The sequence below is a fragment of the Penicillium soppii genome (genome assembly GCF_028829465.1).
Source record: "Penicillium soppii strain IBT 18220 chromosome Unknown utg000004l, whole genome shotgun sequence".
Lineage (NCBI taxonomy): Eukaryota > Fungi > Ascomycota > Eurotiomycetes > Eurotiales > Aspergillaceae > Penicillium > Penicillium soppii.
The window spans coordinates 1,475,267-1,489,943 of record NW_026643234.1 but is presented as its reverse complement, the minus strand read 5'-3'; the positions used below and the strand labels follow the sequence as shown (position 1 = coordinate 1,489,943).

At 51.6% G+C, this 14,677-nt stretch overlaps 6 protein-coding genes across 6 annotated transcripts; 3 read left to right on the top strand and 3 right to left on the bottom strand.

Annotated features, from left to right (window-relative positions):
• Nucleotides 1–71: 71 nt before the first annotated feature.
• N7529_003982 (carbonic anhydrase) lies at nucleotides 72–956 on the bottom strand (the record flags this gene model as incomplete). Its single annotated transcript, XM_057239509.1, has 1 exon — nucleotides 72–956. One exon carries the CDS (start codon nucleotides 954–956, stop codon nucleotides 72–74), a length of 885 nt encoding a protein of 294 aa, XP_057098804.1.
• A 563-nt stretch (nucleotides 957–1,519) lies between these two features.
• Nucleotides 1,520–5,840, bottom strand: aarA (L-aminoadipate-semialdehyde dehydrogenase; the record flags this gene model as incomplete). The annotated part of the gene is made up of 2 exons (XM_057239508.1): nucleotides 1,520–5,410; nucleotides 5,475–5,840. The coding sequence occupies 2 exons, from the start codon at nucleotides 5,838–5,840 to the stop codon at nucleotides 1,520–1,522; spliced, it is 4,257 nt and encodes a 1,418-aa protein (XP_057098803.1).
• Nucleotides 5,841–6,125: 285 nt separating this feature from the next.
• Nucleotides 6,126–8,562, top strand: N7529_003980 (guanine nucleotide exchange factor VPS9; the record flags this gene model as incomplete). Its single annotated transcript, XM_057239507.1, has 5 exons — nucleotides 6,126–7,446; nucleotides 7,494–7,747; nucleotides 7,799–8,217; nucleotides 8,261–8,458; nucleotides 8,517–8,562. The coding sequence occupies 5 exons, from the start codon at nucleotides 6,126–6,128 to the stop codon at nucleotides 8,560–8,562; spliced, it is 2,238 nt and encodes a 745-aa protein (XP_057098802.1).
• Nucleotides 8,563–9,067: 505 nt separating this feature from the next.
• Nucleotides 9,068–10,606, top strand: N7529_003979 (putative toxin biosynthesis protein; the record flags this gene model as incomplete). The annotated part of the gene is made up of 4 exons (XM_057239506.1): nucleotides 9,068–9,259; nucleotides 9,364–9,502; nucleotides 9,560–9,668; nucleotides 9,727–10,606. 4 exons carry the CDS (start codon nucleotides 9,068–9,070, stop codon nucleotides 10,604–10,606), a joined length of 1,320 nt encoding a protein of 439 aa, XP_057098801.1.
• Nucleotides 10,607–11,107: 501 nt separating this feature from the next.
• N7529_003978 (ceramidase) lies at nucleotides 11,108–12,303 on the bottom strand (the record flags this gene model as incomplete). Its single annotated transcript, XM_057239505.1, has 4 exons — nucleotides 11,108–11,291; nucleotides 11,347–11,863; nucleotides 11,967–12,159; nucleotides 12,214–12,303. The coding sequence occupies 4 exons, from the start codon at nucleotides 12,301–12,303 to the stop codon at nucleotides 11,108–11,110; spliced, it is 984 nt and encodes a 327-aa protein (XP_057098800.1).
• Nucleotides 12,304–13,200: 897 nt separating this feature from the next.
• N7529_003977 (putative mitochondrial carrier protein) lies at nucleotides 13,201–14,249 on the top strand (the record flags this gene model as incomplete). The annotated part of the gene is made up of 2 exons (XM_057239504.1): nucleotides 13,201–13,255; nucleotides 13,318–14,249. 2 exons carry the CDS (start codon nucleotides 13,201–13,203, stop codon nucleotides 14,247–14,249), a joined length of 987 nt encoding a protein of 328 aa, XP_057098799.1.
• Nucleotides 14,250–14,677: the final 428 nt, after the last annotated feature.

The following is a 14,677-nucleotide window of genomic DNA, read 5'->3' as shown; positions in this document are numbered from 1 at the left end:
CAACTATATGATGCCACTTTTCACTTTCGTGTTGAGTTGGCCTTTGGTTATCCCCGATTCCGTATGCTAACTTATTCCGTGTGGAATGCAGTCAGACGAGCCCGAATAACCTCCTCCGAATCTTCGGTATCCAACTCGCTGAGAACTCCCGATCCAACGTCGTAAATCAGGCCGTGGAGTTGGAGCCCACGCTCCTGAATGGCGTTGAGGACAACACCCTTCTGCTTAACGACATTCAGACCCTCACGGACATTCAACTCGGCCAACTTCATGGCAGCCTCGTCGGTAGTCATGCTTGACAGAAGCTCAAGGTTGCGCTCACGCAGCTGGCGCAGAGGCAACAGCCAAGGGTCCAAAATTCCCAGGTTCTTGTTACCCATGGCAGCAGCAACACCACCGCAAGCGGTGTGGCCACACACCACGACGTGGCTCACGCGGAGATATTGCACGGCGTATTCAATAACGGCGGAGGAGCTGAGGTCACCCGGGTGCATGACGTTGGCGATGTTGCGGTGGACAAAGACATCACCGGGGTGAAGTCCCAAAAAGGTGGTCTCCGGGCAACGCGAATCGGAACATCCGATCCACAGAATTTGTGGCTTTTGCCCGTTGGCGAGGGTAGGGAAGAGTTCCGGGTGATCACGGGCTGTCTGTGCTGCCCATTCCTTGTTCAGACGCAAGCCTGTGGCATACCGATCTGTGGAGTCCGCAGCGGTGTCAGTTTGATTCTTGGTACTCGAATTTGTGGCCGGTGCGCTGGTGCTTTTGTGGTTGGCACAGGAGAAGGGAGTGGAGGTTGAGAAGCGGACAGTGTTGGGCGCCGAGAAACCGGTCGCACCAGCCGCGCGACGGGAAACTTGAGACCGACTCACTCGCAGGAAACCCGGTGAGTCACAGACAGCCCCCACTGCCCGTGTGACAAAACCAGGTCGCCCGGTGAGCCTCGCAGCAGCCATGGAGGAGAGGGAAAAAGAGCAAAGAGGAAATGGACTGTGGCAGGAAATGCAGGTATTTTGGCGGGGAGCAAACTGAGTCAGACGGCGGAAAGAGTTGACACGAAGTATCAAATTGTCACTTCTTGCAGAGCCCGGAAAGCCTGACTCATGTGTTGCCCTCGGCAGAATTGACGAGAAAGGTGAAGCGGGAAAAAATTGATGAGGAAGATGGATGGGAATAATTGCCAAGAGCGCGCGAAAACAGAGGACCGCTCACACTAACCTTCAGCTGTCATGATGAATTCTGCCAAGTGCAAAATGAGGAAATGAGGTTATTGTTGAAGAGGCTAAAGACTATATAAAATGCCAAACAGAACGAGAGGGGGGGTCAGGGGAAAAGAAAACGTTGAGAGGTTCTCCCGAGGGGAACTCGCCCAGCCAATTAGAGAAATAGTAACGCCAAACTTCGATAACCTCTTCAATGTTCAATTTAACCATTCTGTACAAGTCACGTCTTTTATTGCTCACTTTTAACATAACATAAATTCCAAAATGCTTCAAACCAAAATAACAAAATTTTTTAATCAAGCCGTACCACCACGGCCGCCAACATTCAAGAGGGTCTTCTTCTGTTCGTCACTAATTTGGACGGGAGGGAGCGGGCGAGCCCCAGCGATAGTCGGCGCGGGGAGGAACCCTGTCTGGAAGAGGTAAGAGGCATAAAGACCGACCAATTCCTCTGTCACACCGGCACCGGCTGAAGCATCGACGCCGGACCAGGCAGCATCAGCACGGAGAGCAGCTGCGGCATTGACATCATCCAGTTCAGGAGCCTTGGTGTTGGAGGGAAGGTCTGCAGTTACGAAGTGGTACAGAGGCAAAAGAGCATGCTGAGACTCCTTATCATCGTGTTGACCGTCATTGACATATTTCTCGAGGGCGTTGGACCAAGGAATATAGTCAACTTGGGGAACGTTGTATCCGTAGAGCTCAAGGGCACCGAGGAACTCATTGAAACGGAGGCGAGGGTGTCCAGTGACATGGGCAACGCCAACCGGGTTGAAAGCGCAGGCAATAACGATCCGAGCCACGTGGTCGACTGGAACCATATTCACGGTGTTGTTGATGTTAGGCCGAGCGGACAGCTGGATACAGCCGAGCAAGAAGCGCACAAGGAAGTCATCGTTGTTAGTAGTTCCTGTGATCGAGTCACCAAGGACGTATCCGGAACGAATGATGCTGGTCTTCAGGCCTCTACGGCTAGCCTCCTTAACAAGGTATTCTCCAGCCCATTTGGTCTGACCATAACCAGTTCCGAGGCCGATCCTGCTGCCTTCCATATCGTCGTCTTCGCTAATGCCATTGCCACCAGCGGCGATGATACGCTCGGATTCTTCGACAAAGTAATCCTTGTCCAGCGCACTAGTAGAACTGACGAAAGCAAATTGCTTAGCTTTTCCGCTGCACAGCTTCAAGGCATCGATGGTACCCATAACGTTGGCGGGCTTGAGGGTTGCGTAGGGGTACACCCAGTGAACAAGGGCTCCGTTATGGATCACAGTATCAACGGTGCTTGTGAGGTCGTCCCACACTGCCTGGGTAAGCCCGAACTGGGGCTTTCCGAGATCACCACAGACCGCACGGAGCTTGGAGGTCCACGCTTCATCCCAGAAACCGTAGGCACGACAAGTTCCACGGATACGCTCAAGAGCCTGCTCTTCAGTCTTTGCGCGAACCAGAGCCACGACCTTAGTGGAGGGCGCCTTGCGGGTGAGTAGGTCGCGAAGAATATGAGCGCCTAGGAAGCCAGTCGCTCCAGTGAGGAAAACCAGAGGCTCAGCAGTGAGCATAGCATCAGTGCGAGTGGGGAATGTCTCAGGCAACTGGCTCGCAAGCTGGACAGCATCCTTCGAGTACTCGTCATCGGGCTCATTGGCAGCCTGCACGGCTCCGGCAAGGGTCTTGTCATCGCTTGTCGCGAAAGATGCCAGAGCTAGCAGGCGGTCGATTTCACCAGCGAAGCCCTTTAGAGTGGGGCTACGGAAGATGACATTCATACTGATATCAATGCCGCGCCACTTACGACGCAGCTCGAAGAACATCTGCTGCGCCAGAATACTGTGGCCGCCAAGATCGAAGAAAGAATCATCCGGCCCAATCATACGAGCGGTCACATTGCGGATGAGTTTGGCCCACACCTGAGCCAGAGTTTGCTCGGTTTCGGAAAGAGCCTGCATGGCGGACGACCGGCGGCGAGGTGCAGCCGCACTCAGTTCCGCAGTGTCGGGGAAAGGAAGGGCGGGCTTGTCAATCTTGCCGTTCGGGTTCAGGGGCATACGCTTGAGAGGAATAATGACAGTCGGCACTGCGTATGTAGGAAGCTTACTCCGAAGATGGTCACGAGCATCATCCCGCAGAGCACGGAAGCGTCGCAACAGGCCGACCATACCCTCAGCGGTGTCATCATCGGTAAGGCCCTTGCTCTCTAGCCACGAAGCCCACTTGGTCATATCGGGAACGAAGTAGCTTACCAATGTAGGCTCCTCATCCTTATCTCTTCGTACTAAAGTTACATTCTCACGGACCAGAGGATGGCGGGAAAGGTGAGTATCAATTTCACCAAGCTCGATGCGGAAACCACGGATTTTGACTTGGTCATCGGCGCGACCAGAACACTCCACATCTCCGGATGGAGTGTATCGGCCTAAATCACCGCTCCGATACAGACGATCCCGGGGACCGACATAGTACTGGCGCCAAGGCTCGTTCTTACCCTGGGACTCTGCCTGGTCTTTTTCAGCCCAGACTTCCGGCTTAACGAACCAGTTAGTCAGGAACTTCTTAGCGTTCAGCTCCGGGGAACCAAGATAGCCCTCCGCAAGACCGGCGGCACGAACGTAGATCTCGCCGACCTCTCCGATAGCGCAGATCCGAGTGGGGTCGTAACGGTTGACAACAAGCATTTGGACGTCCAACATACCGCGGCCAGCCGCAATAACATCCTTACATGTATCGAGATACCCTTCATCGCTAGAGTAACTAGGGATCTCGAAGTAGCTAACAGCACGCTGGGTCTCAGTTGTGCCGTACATGTTGACGACAGAAACGTTGGGGGCAAGTCCCTGGAGCGAGCGGCAGTCTCGCTTGATCAAGATATCACCCACGAAAAATGCGTGGTGAAGGGCAGGGAATTGAGCAGAAGCGCCACCGACCAGAATTTGACCCATGGCAGGGGTAAGATGAGTGACAGTAGCACCAAACTTTTGCATCCACTCAGCAAGCTTCTCATTCTGAATGTCCTCGCGAGCGGGCACCAAAAGTTGAGCACCCAAGAACAGCGGGGTGAAAATGTCTCTTTGAATAGGGTCGTGAGCGATACCACTAAGCATAGTAAATTTGTCGTCTGCCGTAAGCTTAAATGTCTCGGACATCCAAGGGAAGTAATAAGCTAGGGAGAAGTGTCGACCACGGACACCCTTTGGCCGGCCCTCCGAACCGGACGTAAAAGACAAGGTGGGAATAGAATCAGGACCGACAACGACGCCAGTGGGCTGAGATTTCAGTGCAACTTCGTTGACGAAGACGTCTTGGCCATTGACGGATCCACCGGCGAGGGTGCCATCGTCAAGCAAGGCAAGTGCAGGGATCTCAGTGCGGAGCTCCAAGTTTTCGTTGATAAAAGTGCGAACAATTTCTGAGAGTTCACCAGCGTCCCTTGTTGCTTTAGCAATGTTTACTAAAGCGCGGGGACGGGCAACATCGAGGTAAATGTTCTGTCGTTCCGGCGGGTAGGCAGGGTCGATGACGGAGAATGTCGCACCGGCCTTGAGGATTCCCATCACGGCAACCACAAGGTCGACACCACGGTAGGCGTAAACCATAACGACCTCTCCTCGTTGGATGCCGGACTGAACTAGGTGGTGGCCAAGGATGTTCGAGGCCTCGTTGATCTGACGATAGGTAAACTCGCGGTGAGGAGAGGTGCTCGACTCGGTCTCAACCACACAGAGCTTGTCCGGGTGACTTTCGGCATTGGCAGCAAAAATATCATGAATAGCACCACGGAACTTGGACCAGTTCAAGTTGGATGTCGGGTCAGGCAAGAGTACGCGCTGGTCCTCGGTCATCAAATCAATGCGTCCAATAGCCTCGTCCGGGTTTGCAGCGGCATTGTTAGCAATGCATGCGAGTTGTTTCAAGATGAAGGCAATGCGAGCACTGGAGAAGAGACGCTGGTTATAGTATGCACCCAATTGGACCTCGGAAGCTGAGCCATCAGATAGGTTGCCCGCTGCAACATTAACGACGAGGTCGGTGGTATCGAAGGTGTTCGCGGGGTAGTCTTGCGAGGCAGCAGGGGCGTCATAGGCAGCAAATCGGAAAAGGACCGGTACACGTTCGGACTTGGACTTTTCCTGGATATAAGAGCGAAGACTGCCCAACGGCACAATCTGGGAGGCGCCTTCCTTGAAGGCCTGCGAATAATTTAGCCTGACATGATCGTACAGCAATGAAGAAGAGCGGGAATAAGATACGCACCTCCTCGACCTTGGAGTAGAGCTGGACGAAAGTCTCCGAAGTATCAATGGGGACTCGGATGACGAATGGACGACCATCCTCGTTAGAACTTGTCCCCACGGCAATGTCCTCATCACCGGTCAATCGAGCGACCAGAATGACAAAGGCTGTCAGGAAGACAGTGAAGCCAGAGGATGAGCCAGAAAGCTTCTGCAGCTGCAATTGGGTCTCCTTGGGGAGTCGCAGGGATTCAAAAGCCTCGATAGCTCGTTTATTATCGAGCGTTTGTGTGTCGGGATAGTCGCGGGTCAATGGAGAGACAGTGAGGTTGTTCAACCTTTGTGCCCATGTCTCCAGGCGGTCCTCCAAGGCCGCACCGACGACCATGATTGCAGTATATCAAGTATAATATGTTGAAAAGACAAGATGAGTCAAACCCCACCTAGATACCTCCGGAGGGGTGGAAATGTCCGATGTCGCCGCCCTTCGCAGTGGACTGTGATTGGCTAGGAATGCGCCCCACAATAAATTGAGCTGGACAAGTCAAACGGACCCCGGTTGAACAATGATCCGCACATCAACACGAGAGCCGCATACGATACTCCCAACATTTGCGCCCTTTTGATTCTTCTATCTTTAATACTGACCAAGCGTCTATGAATAACATAGCTTATGTCGGCCACAGAAGCCCCGTCCTCTCCGGGCCTCGAGACGAGAGACGTCCAGCCTACCCATGAACATACTGAGACACCGACCCCAATAGACCTCCTAGGCCAAACACAGGATGATGGTTTCTCCAAACCAGACAGCAGCCAGACAGAAATTATAAGCTCGCAAAACGCTGCAGAGCCATACGCTACCGATGCCTCCTCAACTTCAACCGCGATAGACTCGAAAATACCTGCCCAACCGCAATGCCCAGCCGAGCAACAACCACTTGCGGAGCAGATGGAAAGACTGGGAGTGTCAGAATTTACAAGTTCAGATTCATTGTTGAATAGAAACACACCTCCTCCACCTCCACCTCCACCCCTTGAAAAAGACAATGTCTATCTCAGGACAAGCTCGGCGCCTGCGTCAGCACTCCCACGTCTCGATACAACCTCGAGCCCCAGCCCCGAGAAAGAGCTCCCAGAAGTGCCTGGCGACAGTGATCCGGAGCTGAAACAATGTCCCCGGGAGGATAATTACTCGCAGCCGGAAATTCAAAATATTATGGGACAATTTCAGGACCCCGCACGAAGCGCCGACCAAAAGGAGATCATGTCTCCAAGGCTCGAGCTTGCTGAACAGTTCCGAGGGGGCCCAAACCATTTCCCACCTCGCAAATCAAGTTTGGATCATCCGACTTCTATCGAGTCAGCGGCCTCTCCGGTCCCTGCAACTCCGGCGACTCAGCCTGGATCTCATTCTCACAAGCCCGAATCTCCAGTATCAATCCGGCGATCATCCACCTCGACAGTTCCACCACTTCCAGAGCCAGAGTCTGATCAACCGTTTGATTTCCATCGGTTCCTTGAACAGCTGCGTCACCGCACGGCCGACCCCGTGGCTAAGTTCTTGCGTTCGTTTCTCATGGAGTTTGGGAAGAAACAGTGGATGGTTCACGAGCAAGTCAAGATTATCAGCGACTTCTTGACTTTTATAACAAATAAAATGGCCATGTGCGAGATCTGGCGAGATGTGTCAGATAGCGAATTCGATAATGCCAAGGAAGGCATGGAGAAACTCGTTATGAATCGCCTATATTCCCAGACCTTTGCGCCAGCAATTCCGGCCCCGCCAACTATACCCAGAAGTGCGAGTCGGAGCCGACGAAGAGAACTTGAGAGGCTGCATGGGCCATGGCGACGCGGTCAACACCAAGAGGATATTGAACGGGATGATATCTTAGCCCAGAAAATTCGCATTTACGGCTGGATCAACGAAGGGCATCTTGACATCCCACCTGTGAGCGGCGGTGGGCGTCGTTTCTTAAATCTAGCACAGCAAGGTATGTAGGCGAACCGGGCTGCCCGATCACATTCTAACATTCTTTAGAAATCTCAAAGATCAATGGCTATCGCGCTCCCCGAGATAAGGTCATTTGTATTCTGAATTGTTGCAAGGTAATTTTCGGTCTTCTGAAGAACTCCAAAAAGGGAGATACATCCGCAGACTCATTTATCCCTCTCCTGATCTATGTGGTTTTGCATGCAAATCCGGACCACCTTGTCTCCAATATCCAATACATTCTTCGTTTCCGCAACCAGGATAAACTTGGTGGAGAAGCCGGGTATTACATCTCATCGTTGGTATGTCTATCGCATAGGCCGTCGACTTATCATCAAACTAACATCATTTAGTCCGGAGCCATCACATTTATCGAGTCCCTGGATCGCACCAGTCTGACCGTCAGTGACGAGGATTTCGAACGTAATGTCGAGGCTGCTGTGTCCGCCATTGCTGAACAAAACCGTGAATCCGAAACGCTTGACGAAAAGCCCTCAGCCCAAGCCCCTCCATCCCATGCCCAGGCAGGACCCAGTCGCAACCCAGCCCCACAGTCCAGTGACGACGACACATCTGCTCCGGTCGCAGGACTCCTACGCACCATCCAAAAACCCCTTTCTACCATTGGCCGCATCTTCTCCGACGAACCAGACTCGGGTTCTTCTGCTTCCCAAGACCGCCTCCACCCCGTTCCGCCACCCCAGCCTGGTGTCGCTCCCCCCCCGACTCTCCCCGAACGTCTATCAGCCCCCTCGTACAAGCAGCGAGGACGGTCGGCTCTCAGGGGACGAGCGCTCTTACTCTGCCCATGGCAGCGGAACCTCTGCGAAGAAGAAACTCACCCGCGTACTCAACGCCCAAGACGCTGCCGCACGTCAAGCTAGTGCCGAAGATGCCGAGGCGCGTCGCATTCAGCGTGCTGAACATAATAACGTTGTCGAGACTTTGTCAAACATGTTCCCCAATCTTGATCGGGATGTCATCGACGATGTCGTGAAGATAAAAGAAGGAAGGTGAGGCAAAGTCCATGTCTTTGTTTAATTGCGACCTCAAGCTAACTTAGTATCATAGAGTTGGTCTAGCGGTTGACGCTTGCCTTGCTCTCAGTGCAGAGTAGTATATAGAATAATTTAGCAGATCTTGTTGCGGGACTATCAGCTCGGTACAGCCCTGGATGTCACGTCTTCTTTTGTTGAGTCTAGAAATCTATCCATGATGCGTGTCTACGCAGACATCACAAATCCTTCTGTGTTGGCATTTTATACAGTAATAAACAGTGTAGAGGCTTGGTGCCCATGGGATACTGACCAGCACACAGATAATTTCCCTATACAAAAACCTTCCCTAAATGACCAAATATTGAAGGTGGAACTAGATTCATCAAATTTTAACCCACATACACATGTATGTAAGGTGTAGAAATGGTCGGCAGTTGAATGGTCGCGAATGCCAGATCCCAGCCAAAACCTCAGAGAAAAAAGATCCTCGGCTCCCCGCAAAACCGCGGTCTCTCCGGACATTTATTAAACACGAGCACGGTCCTATTGTTTATATTCCAGGACTTCATAAACACCAATCCCTCCTTTTGTTTGTTCCCAGAGATATCAGGAGCGTCGCACACAATGTCGTCTCCGTTTCGCATTGTTGAACACGTCGTACCCAGTCAGCATATCAGGGAGTATCCTGGAGCCACGGCAAACGAACAAGAAGAACCCCTGCATCTGGCCGTGAAACAATATATTCCACTCGATAATCCTAATCCGCAACCAGGCGACATCACTATTCTTGCTGCCCACGCAAATGGTTTCCCCAAGGTATGAATTGAAAAATGCCGAGGTCCAGATCCGTGACCCGCTCAGGAGTTGCACCCATTGGGATGGCCGCTACATAGAACCAGCAGTGTACTGATTAATTGCAGGAACTATACGAGCCTCTTTGGGAAGAAATACACGCTCGATCAAAACAGAATGGGTTCCGTATTCGCAGTATCTGGATGTCCGATGTGGCCCAAGAAGGCCAGAGCAGTGTGATTAATGAACATTCTCTCGGGAATGATCGTACGTGACATGAGTCTTAATCAAAGGAAACACAATTGTATACTGACTATCTTACAGCGAGCTGGTTCGATCACCCTAGGGACCTCCTCCATCTGGTCAACGTCAAGCGGGCTGAAATGCCCCGGCCCATCGTGGGTATCGGGCATAGCATGGGAGGCGCTCACCTGTAAGTACAAAAGCTCGGTCAAACATATACTAGCCAGACAACTAACAAAATAAATTAGCGTCCAACTATGTTTAATGCACCCTCGACTGATCCACACCTTGATCCTGCTAGACCCAGTGATCCAGCGCCAATCAACCCAACTAGACGGCCTAAGCATGTTAAAGAACAAGCGTGAAATAGCCAAAACCACTCAACTGTCAACCCACAGGCGTGACATCTGGCCCTCCCGCCAAGCCGCCGCAGAAGGCTTCCAGCGAAGCCCCTTCTACCAAGCCTGGGACCCAAGGGTCCTATCTCGCTGGGTCAAGCATGGCCTTCGCGACCTCCCAACAGCCATCCACCCACTCGACCAGGAAAAGAAATCTGCGGATCCCCCAGTAACCCTTCGCACCCCACTCCACCAAGAAGTCTTTACCTTCTCCCGCCCAAACTATAGACACATCCCGGGCAGCGGCAAGCCCGTCAACCGTGTCACTCACCCAGACCTAGACGCAGACCACCCAGACAGCTACCCATTCTACCGGCCCGAACCGGCGCGTATCTTCTCTCAGCTCCCCCATCTCCGCCCAAGCGTGCTGTACATCTTCGCCGGAAAGTCGGATATGTGTATTCCCGCCATGCGCGCCGATAAGCTCGCGAACACGGGCGTCGGACTAGGTGGGAGTGGCGGTGTTGCGGCCGGCCGTGTGCGTGACGTTTTCCTTGAAGATTTTGGACATTTGCTTGCCCAGGAGGCGGTCAATGAGTGCGCTGACGCAGCGGTGTGTTGGCTTGCGCCTGAGATTCGGCGCTGGAGGGACGAGGAGGAGAGCTTCCAATCTGTTTGGAGTAAGAAGTCGAAGATTGAGAAGGTCACTGTTGATGCGGAGTGGTTGAAGAATGTTCCTGCGCCGGCGCGGAGACCGAAGAAGGCACAGGCTGGCAGCTCGAAGCTATAGAGTTTGTTGTTATGTTGTTACCCCTATTCTGCCCACTCAATGGTTGCATAGTTCATACACGAACATCGATAGAAGCATGGCCCGAAAGAAGCGCTGCTCGCACTGTAATAGCTTGTTAGAATAAACTGGAAGTACACATTTGAGATTTTTTCTATTGTGCTTGGTATGATATGAGTACGCTGAATCAACAATCAAAATAGTAGACAAGCCTGACTCTCATCTATAGTCAAGACTCCGCGCGCCCCCAGATAAAACAAGAAAGGGTATGGTATATCTATGGCGAAAAGCCAAAATGGTCCGTCTCTGGGATAAATTTGTATGCTGTACCAAAAGCAGCAACGCCAAGGAATGTCAAACAGTGCTCCGAGTCTCACGGCAAAAGACAGGCAAAGATGGAGCGTGATGTCTAATTTAAGTATATGTGAAGGGTCACATTTGCAAGAGCGTCGTTGGGTCCCCTAAATGCCATGAGCATGGGGTGATGAATGACAGAGGCTAGCCTCAGGTAGACTTCTTGGCCCGAGTGACATTTCCAGATGTTGCACCCGAAGTGCGGACCACCTCTGGGATCTGCCAGAAGTGCGCCCACCGTAGGTGGTATTCGTCTTGTCGGTTGTTGAGGCAGTGGCGGAGCCAGATGCCCCAGACGATGTAGAGATATGCACCAATACCGGTCATGACGTGCCTGGAAGAAGAGTTAGCGGACGGTTCAATTGATCCAAGCTAATTTTGATACATACCACCAGCCATGACCTTCCAAAAAGATACCCCACGGCAGACCGACACTGCGGCGCATCCGGCGGATCTCAGAACAGAAAATATTATCCAAATTCCAAATGAAGAAACCGCCCAAGAACATGCTCAGCCCGTATGTTACCATAAACCACATGGTCTTGAGTGTTTTGGCATCACGCACGTTTTCATAGTGCTGGCGCTCCTTGGTCGGCACGGGGAGACCCTTCTTCTGGCGTGCCAGACGATCCTCCTCAGTCGAGTGGCGCCATTTGGGCCGAAGGGTCACCTCCATGATGTACATACTACGCAGGACGACGACGGTAGTCAAGAGCGCGTAGGCGTTCTGGTGGAAGACTGGGTCTTGCAGATAGTGATAGTATAGGGTAATAAACACGGCGAGTCCGGCGAGGGAAAGACCGAGCCAGATTCGCACGGTTGTGGAGCGGGCATATGAAAACAAGGCATAGGCCATGAGACAGGTAGTGTAAATCATAGAAAGTTCGTCGACCAGTTGCATCGGATCTGTTGTACAGAGTCCAGTCAGCAGTGTTCTTGTAATCTTCTTTGGCTCGGTTCAACGGAAACTTCTATGGGGGGCGGGTGTTGGTGTGGGAGATGGAGAAACACTTGCATTTCAAGGTCGAGTGGAAAAAGAAGCTCCCTGTCCCGACAATCAGGTATCCCAGCAGTGCGACGGTAAAGATCTGGTCATGTCCATTGCGACGACAGCTCAGGATACCCTGGACGCCGAGCCACATGAACATCAGGTTCGTTAAAGCATTCACGATCTCAGCAGCATACTCAGTCGCATAGTAGTCCTGAATGTATAAGTTAGTGCTGTGATTCGCTTCGCCTTGCGCGGGGTGAGATACCTCTTCGCACCAGTTCAAAGTGGAGGTGACGGGCTCCCAGTATCCGTCCTTTGCGGGCGGATACGGGAATGAGGGTAAAGACCAAGTCATTTGTAGATAGGAGAGGTATAAGCTCTCTGTGAGTTTTGGAGAGAGTAAATATTCATGAAAGGGAAGAAGAAAAGGAAGAAACGAAAACATGAAAACAGATGACGTCGATTAAACATGCCCAATTAAGACTCACTGATTGGCTGTGTCCGTGCACTCCGCGAGATGCCGAGCTGCAAGCGGTTTCTGCTTCTGTTCTTTTTTTGTTTTGTTTTGCATTGTGTTATGTATATATCTAAATCAAATATATAGCATGGATTATATGACATATGCCAATTAATCTGCTCTTATTGTATTTCATATCTATCGATAGCTCTGCTCTCAAAGTGTATCAATGCTCCAAATGACAAGTCTAGAGCCGCATAACCAATTCTAGGTTAAAGTTGGGTGTGTTTGTAGGTAGCTAATATATATGGGTATATCCAATAGTTAAATAGCGAGAAAGCCTGTACATTCATGTTTATATACATGTCGGTTATGCACCCTCGAAAAACTCCAAAAGAAGGCAGTCCTGGAGCTTACATGCGGTGAAGAGCTTATCGATAGGACATCGCAGATCCCGATGACTGCGATGACTTCACTAATCCAAAGTCTTGTACCTGACATTAGAGCCTACTCTGACCCATTGTACCTCGGCTATCTTACTATATCTTTCCTCTTTTCTAATTCAATTCATCCCTGGTGGAATGCAAGCTGTTGCTATTCATCTCTAGCTGTGACCCATATTGGCCAGTGGAATTTTTCTCCAATCTTTACGCATCCGGTGAATGCCAACGTCTTCCGAGTCAGCCCGCGCTATACTAGACACCAGTGAGATTCGATCTGGTATCGGATTCTCTTTCTTTACGAATACTAGTCGCTGGTGTTACGACTGGGGGCTCATTTGATCCTACAGACGCGATGTCGAACAACAGCACAATAGCGGTGCCGCAAGTCAAAACGGGCACGTCTACGAGTATGTCTCATTCAGATCGCCCAGATCGCTGCAATACACTGCTAACCACCACGTTTTTCCAGCCTCAAAAACACCCTTCCACTTTGCAGCTGGTCTTTGTTCCGGCCTCACATCCTCCATTCTCCTCCAACCCGCCGATCTCCTCAAAACCCGAGTCCAGCAATCCCAAGGAGCCGCCCTTCTCCCAACCCTGAAAACAATTTTATCTTCCCAGAATCCAATCCGTGGACTATGGCGCGGCACGCTCCCTTCAGCCCTGCGGACTGGCTTTGGCTCTGCGCTCTACTTCACCAGTCTTAACGCGCTGCGCCAAGCCGTTGCGCAGAACAACCCATTGGCCTTAGCTAGCCCAGTAATGGGCACCAAGTCATCCTCGGTTCTCCCCAAACTCTCCAACACAGCCAATCTCGCCACCGGAGCTGTCGCAAGAGTCGCCGCGGGCTTCGTCATGATGCCCGTCACCGTGCTCAAGGTCCGCTACGAATCTGACTATTACGCATACCGCAGTCTAATGGGCGCCGGTCGTGATATTGTGCGGACTGAAGGTCTCCGTGGGCTCTTTGCAGGATTCGGCGCGACTGCCGCTCGTGACGCGCCATATGCCGGTCTCTATGTTCTCTTCTACGAACAATTAAAGCGGCGGTTCGCGCTGATGGCCACCCAATCTGCCAACGATGGGGCTCCAGGGTCTGGCATGTCATCCTCGTCAATACACTTTGTTTCTGGCGCAGCAGCAGCTGGTATGGCAACCGCTATCACGAATCCATTCGACGCTGTCAAGACCCGACTGCAGCTCATGCCTGCTAAATATGGGAACATGGTGCGTGCTACGCGTATGATGCTCCAAGAAAACGGCCTCCGAAGTCTCTTTGGTGGGCTTGGTCTCCGCATGACACGCAAAGCTATCAGCTCGGCGCTTGCCTGGACCGTCTATGAAGAACTGATTCTGCGAGCCGAGAAACGCTGGGAGAAAAATCACCAAATGGGCCTTTAGTCAACGACTGGATCGGTCAACTCACTGTATTATAACATCCTATATACCCCATTTGGGACCGTGCTCATGCGCATATCCTGCATTGACCTTGGACCAATTGGGGATTGTACATAGCAGGCTACGGCCCGACATATGTACTGTACTGCATCTGCAAATGCAAATCAAATAATCTCCGATCTCAACCACCTCAACTCTTCATTTACGCACAGGGGGCTATCTACTATTGGCCCGGGCCTAGATCAACTTGATTACATATCTCAATTTGGGCCAGAAAAAAAAAGAATTCATCAAGTCATATCGCGTTACTGCCTGGGTACATATAATACCACATGCTCTGTGACATAAGAACAAAAAGGAAAACACAAATCTCAACGCAATTTCAACAGACAATAAATCCAAACCTCAGAAAACGCGAAGTACGTACGCAA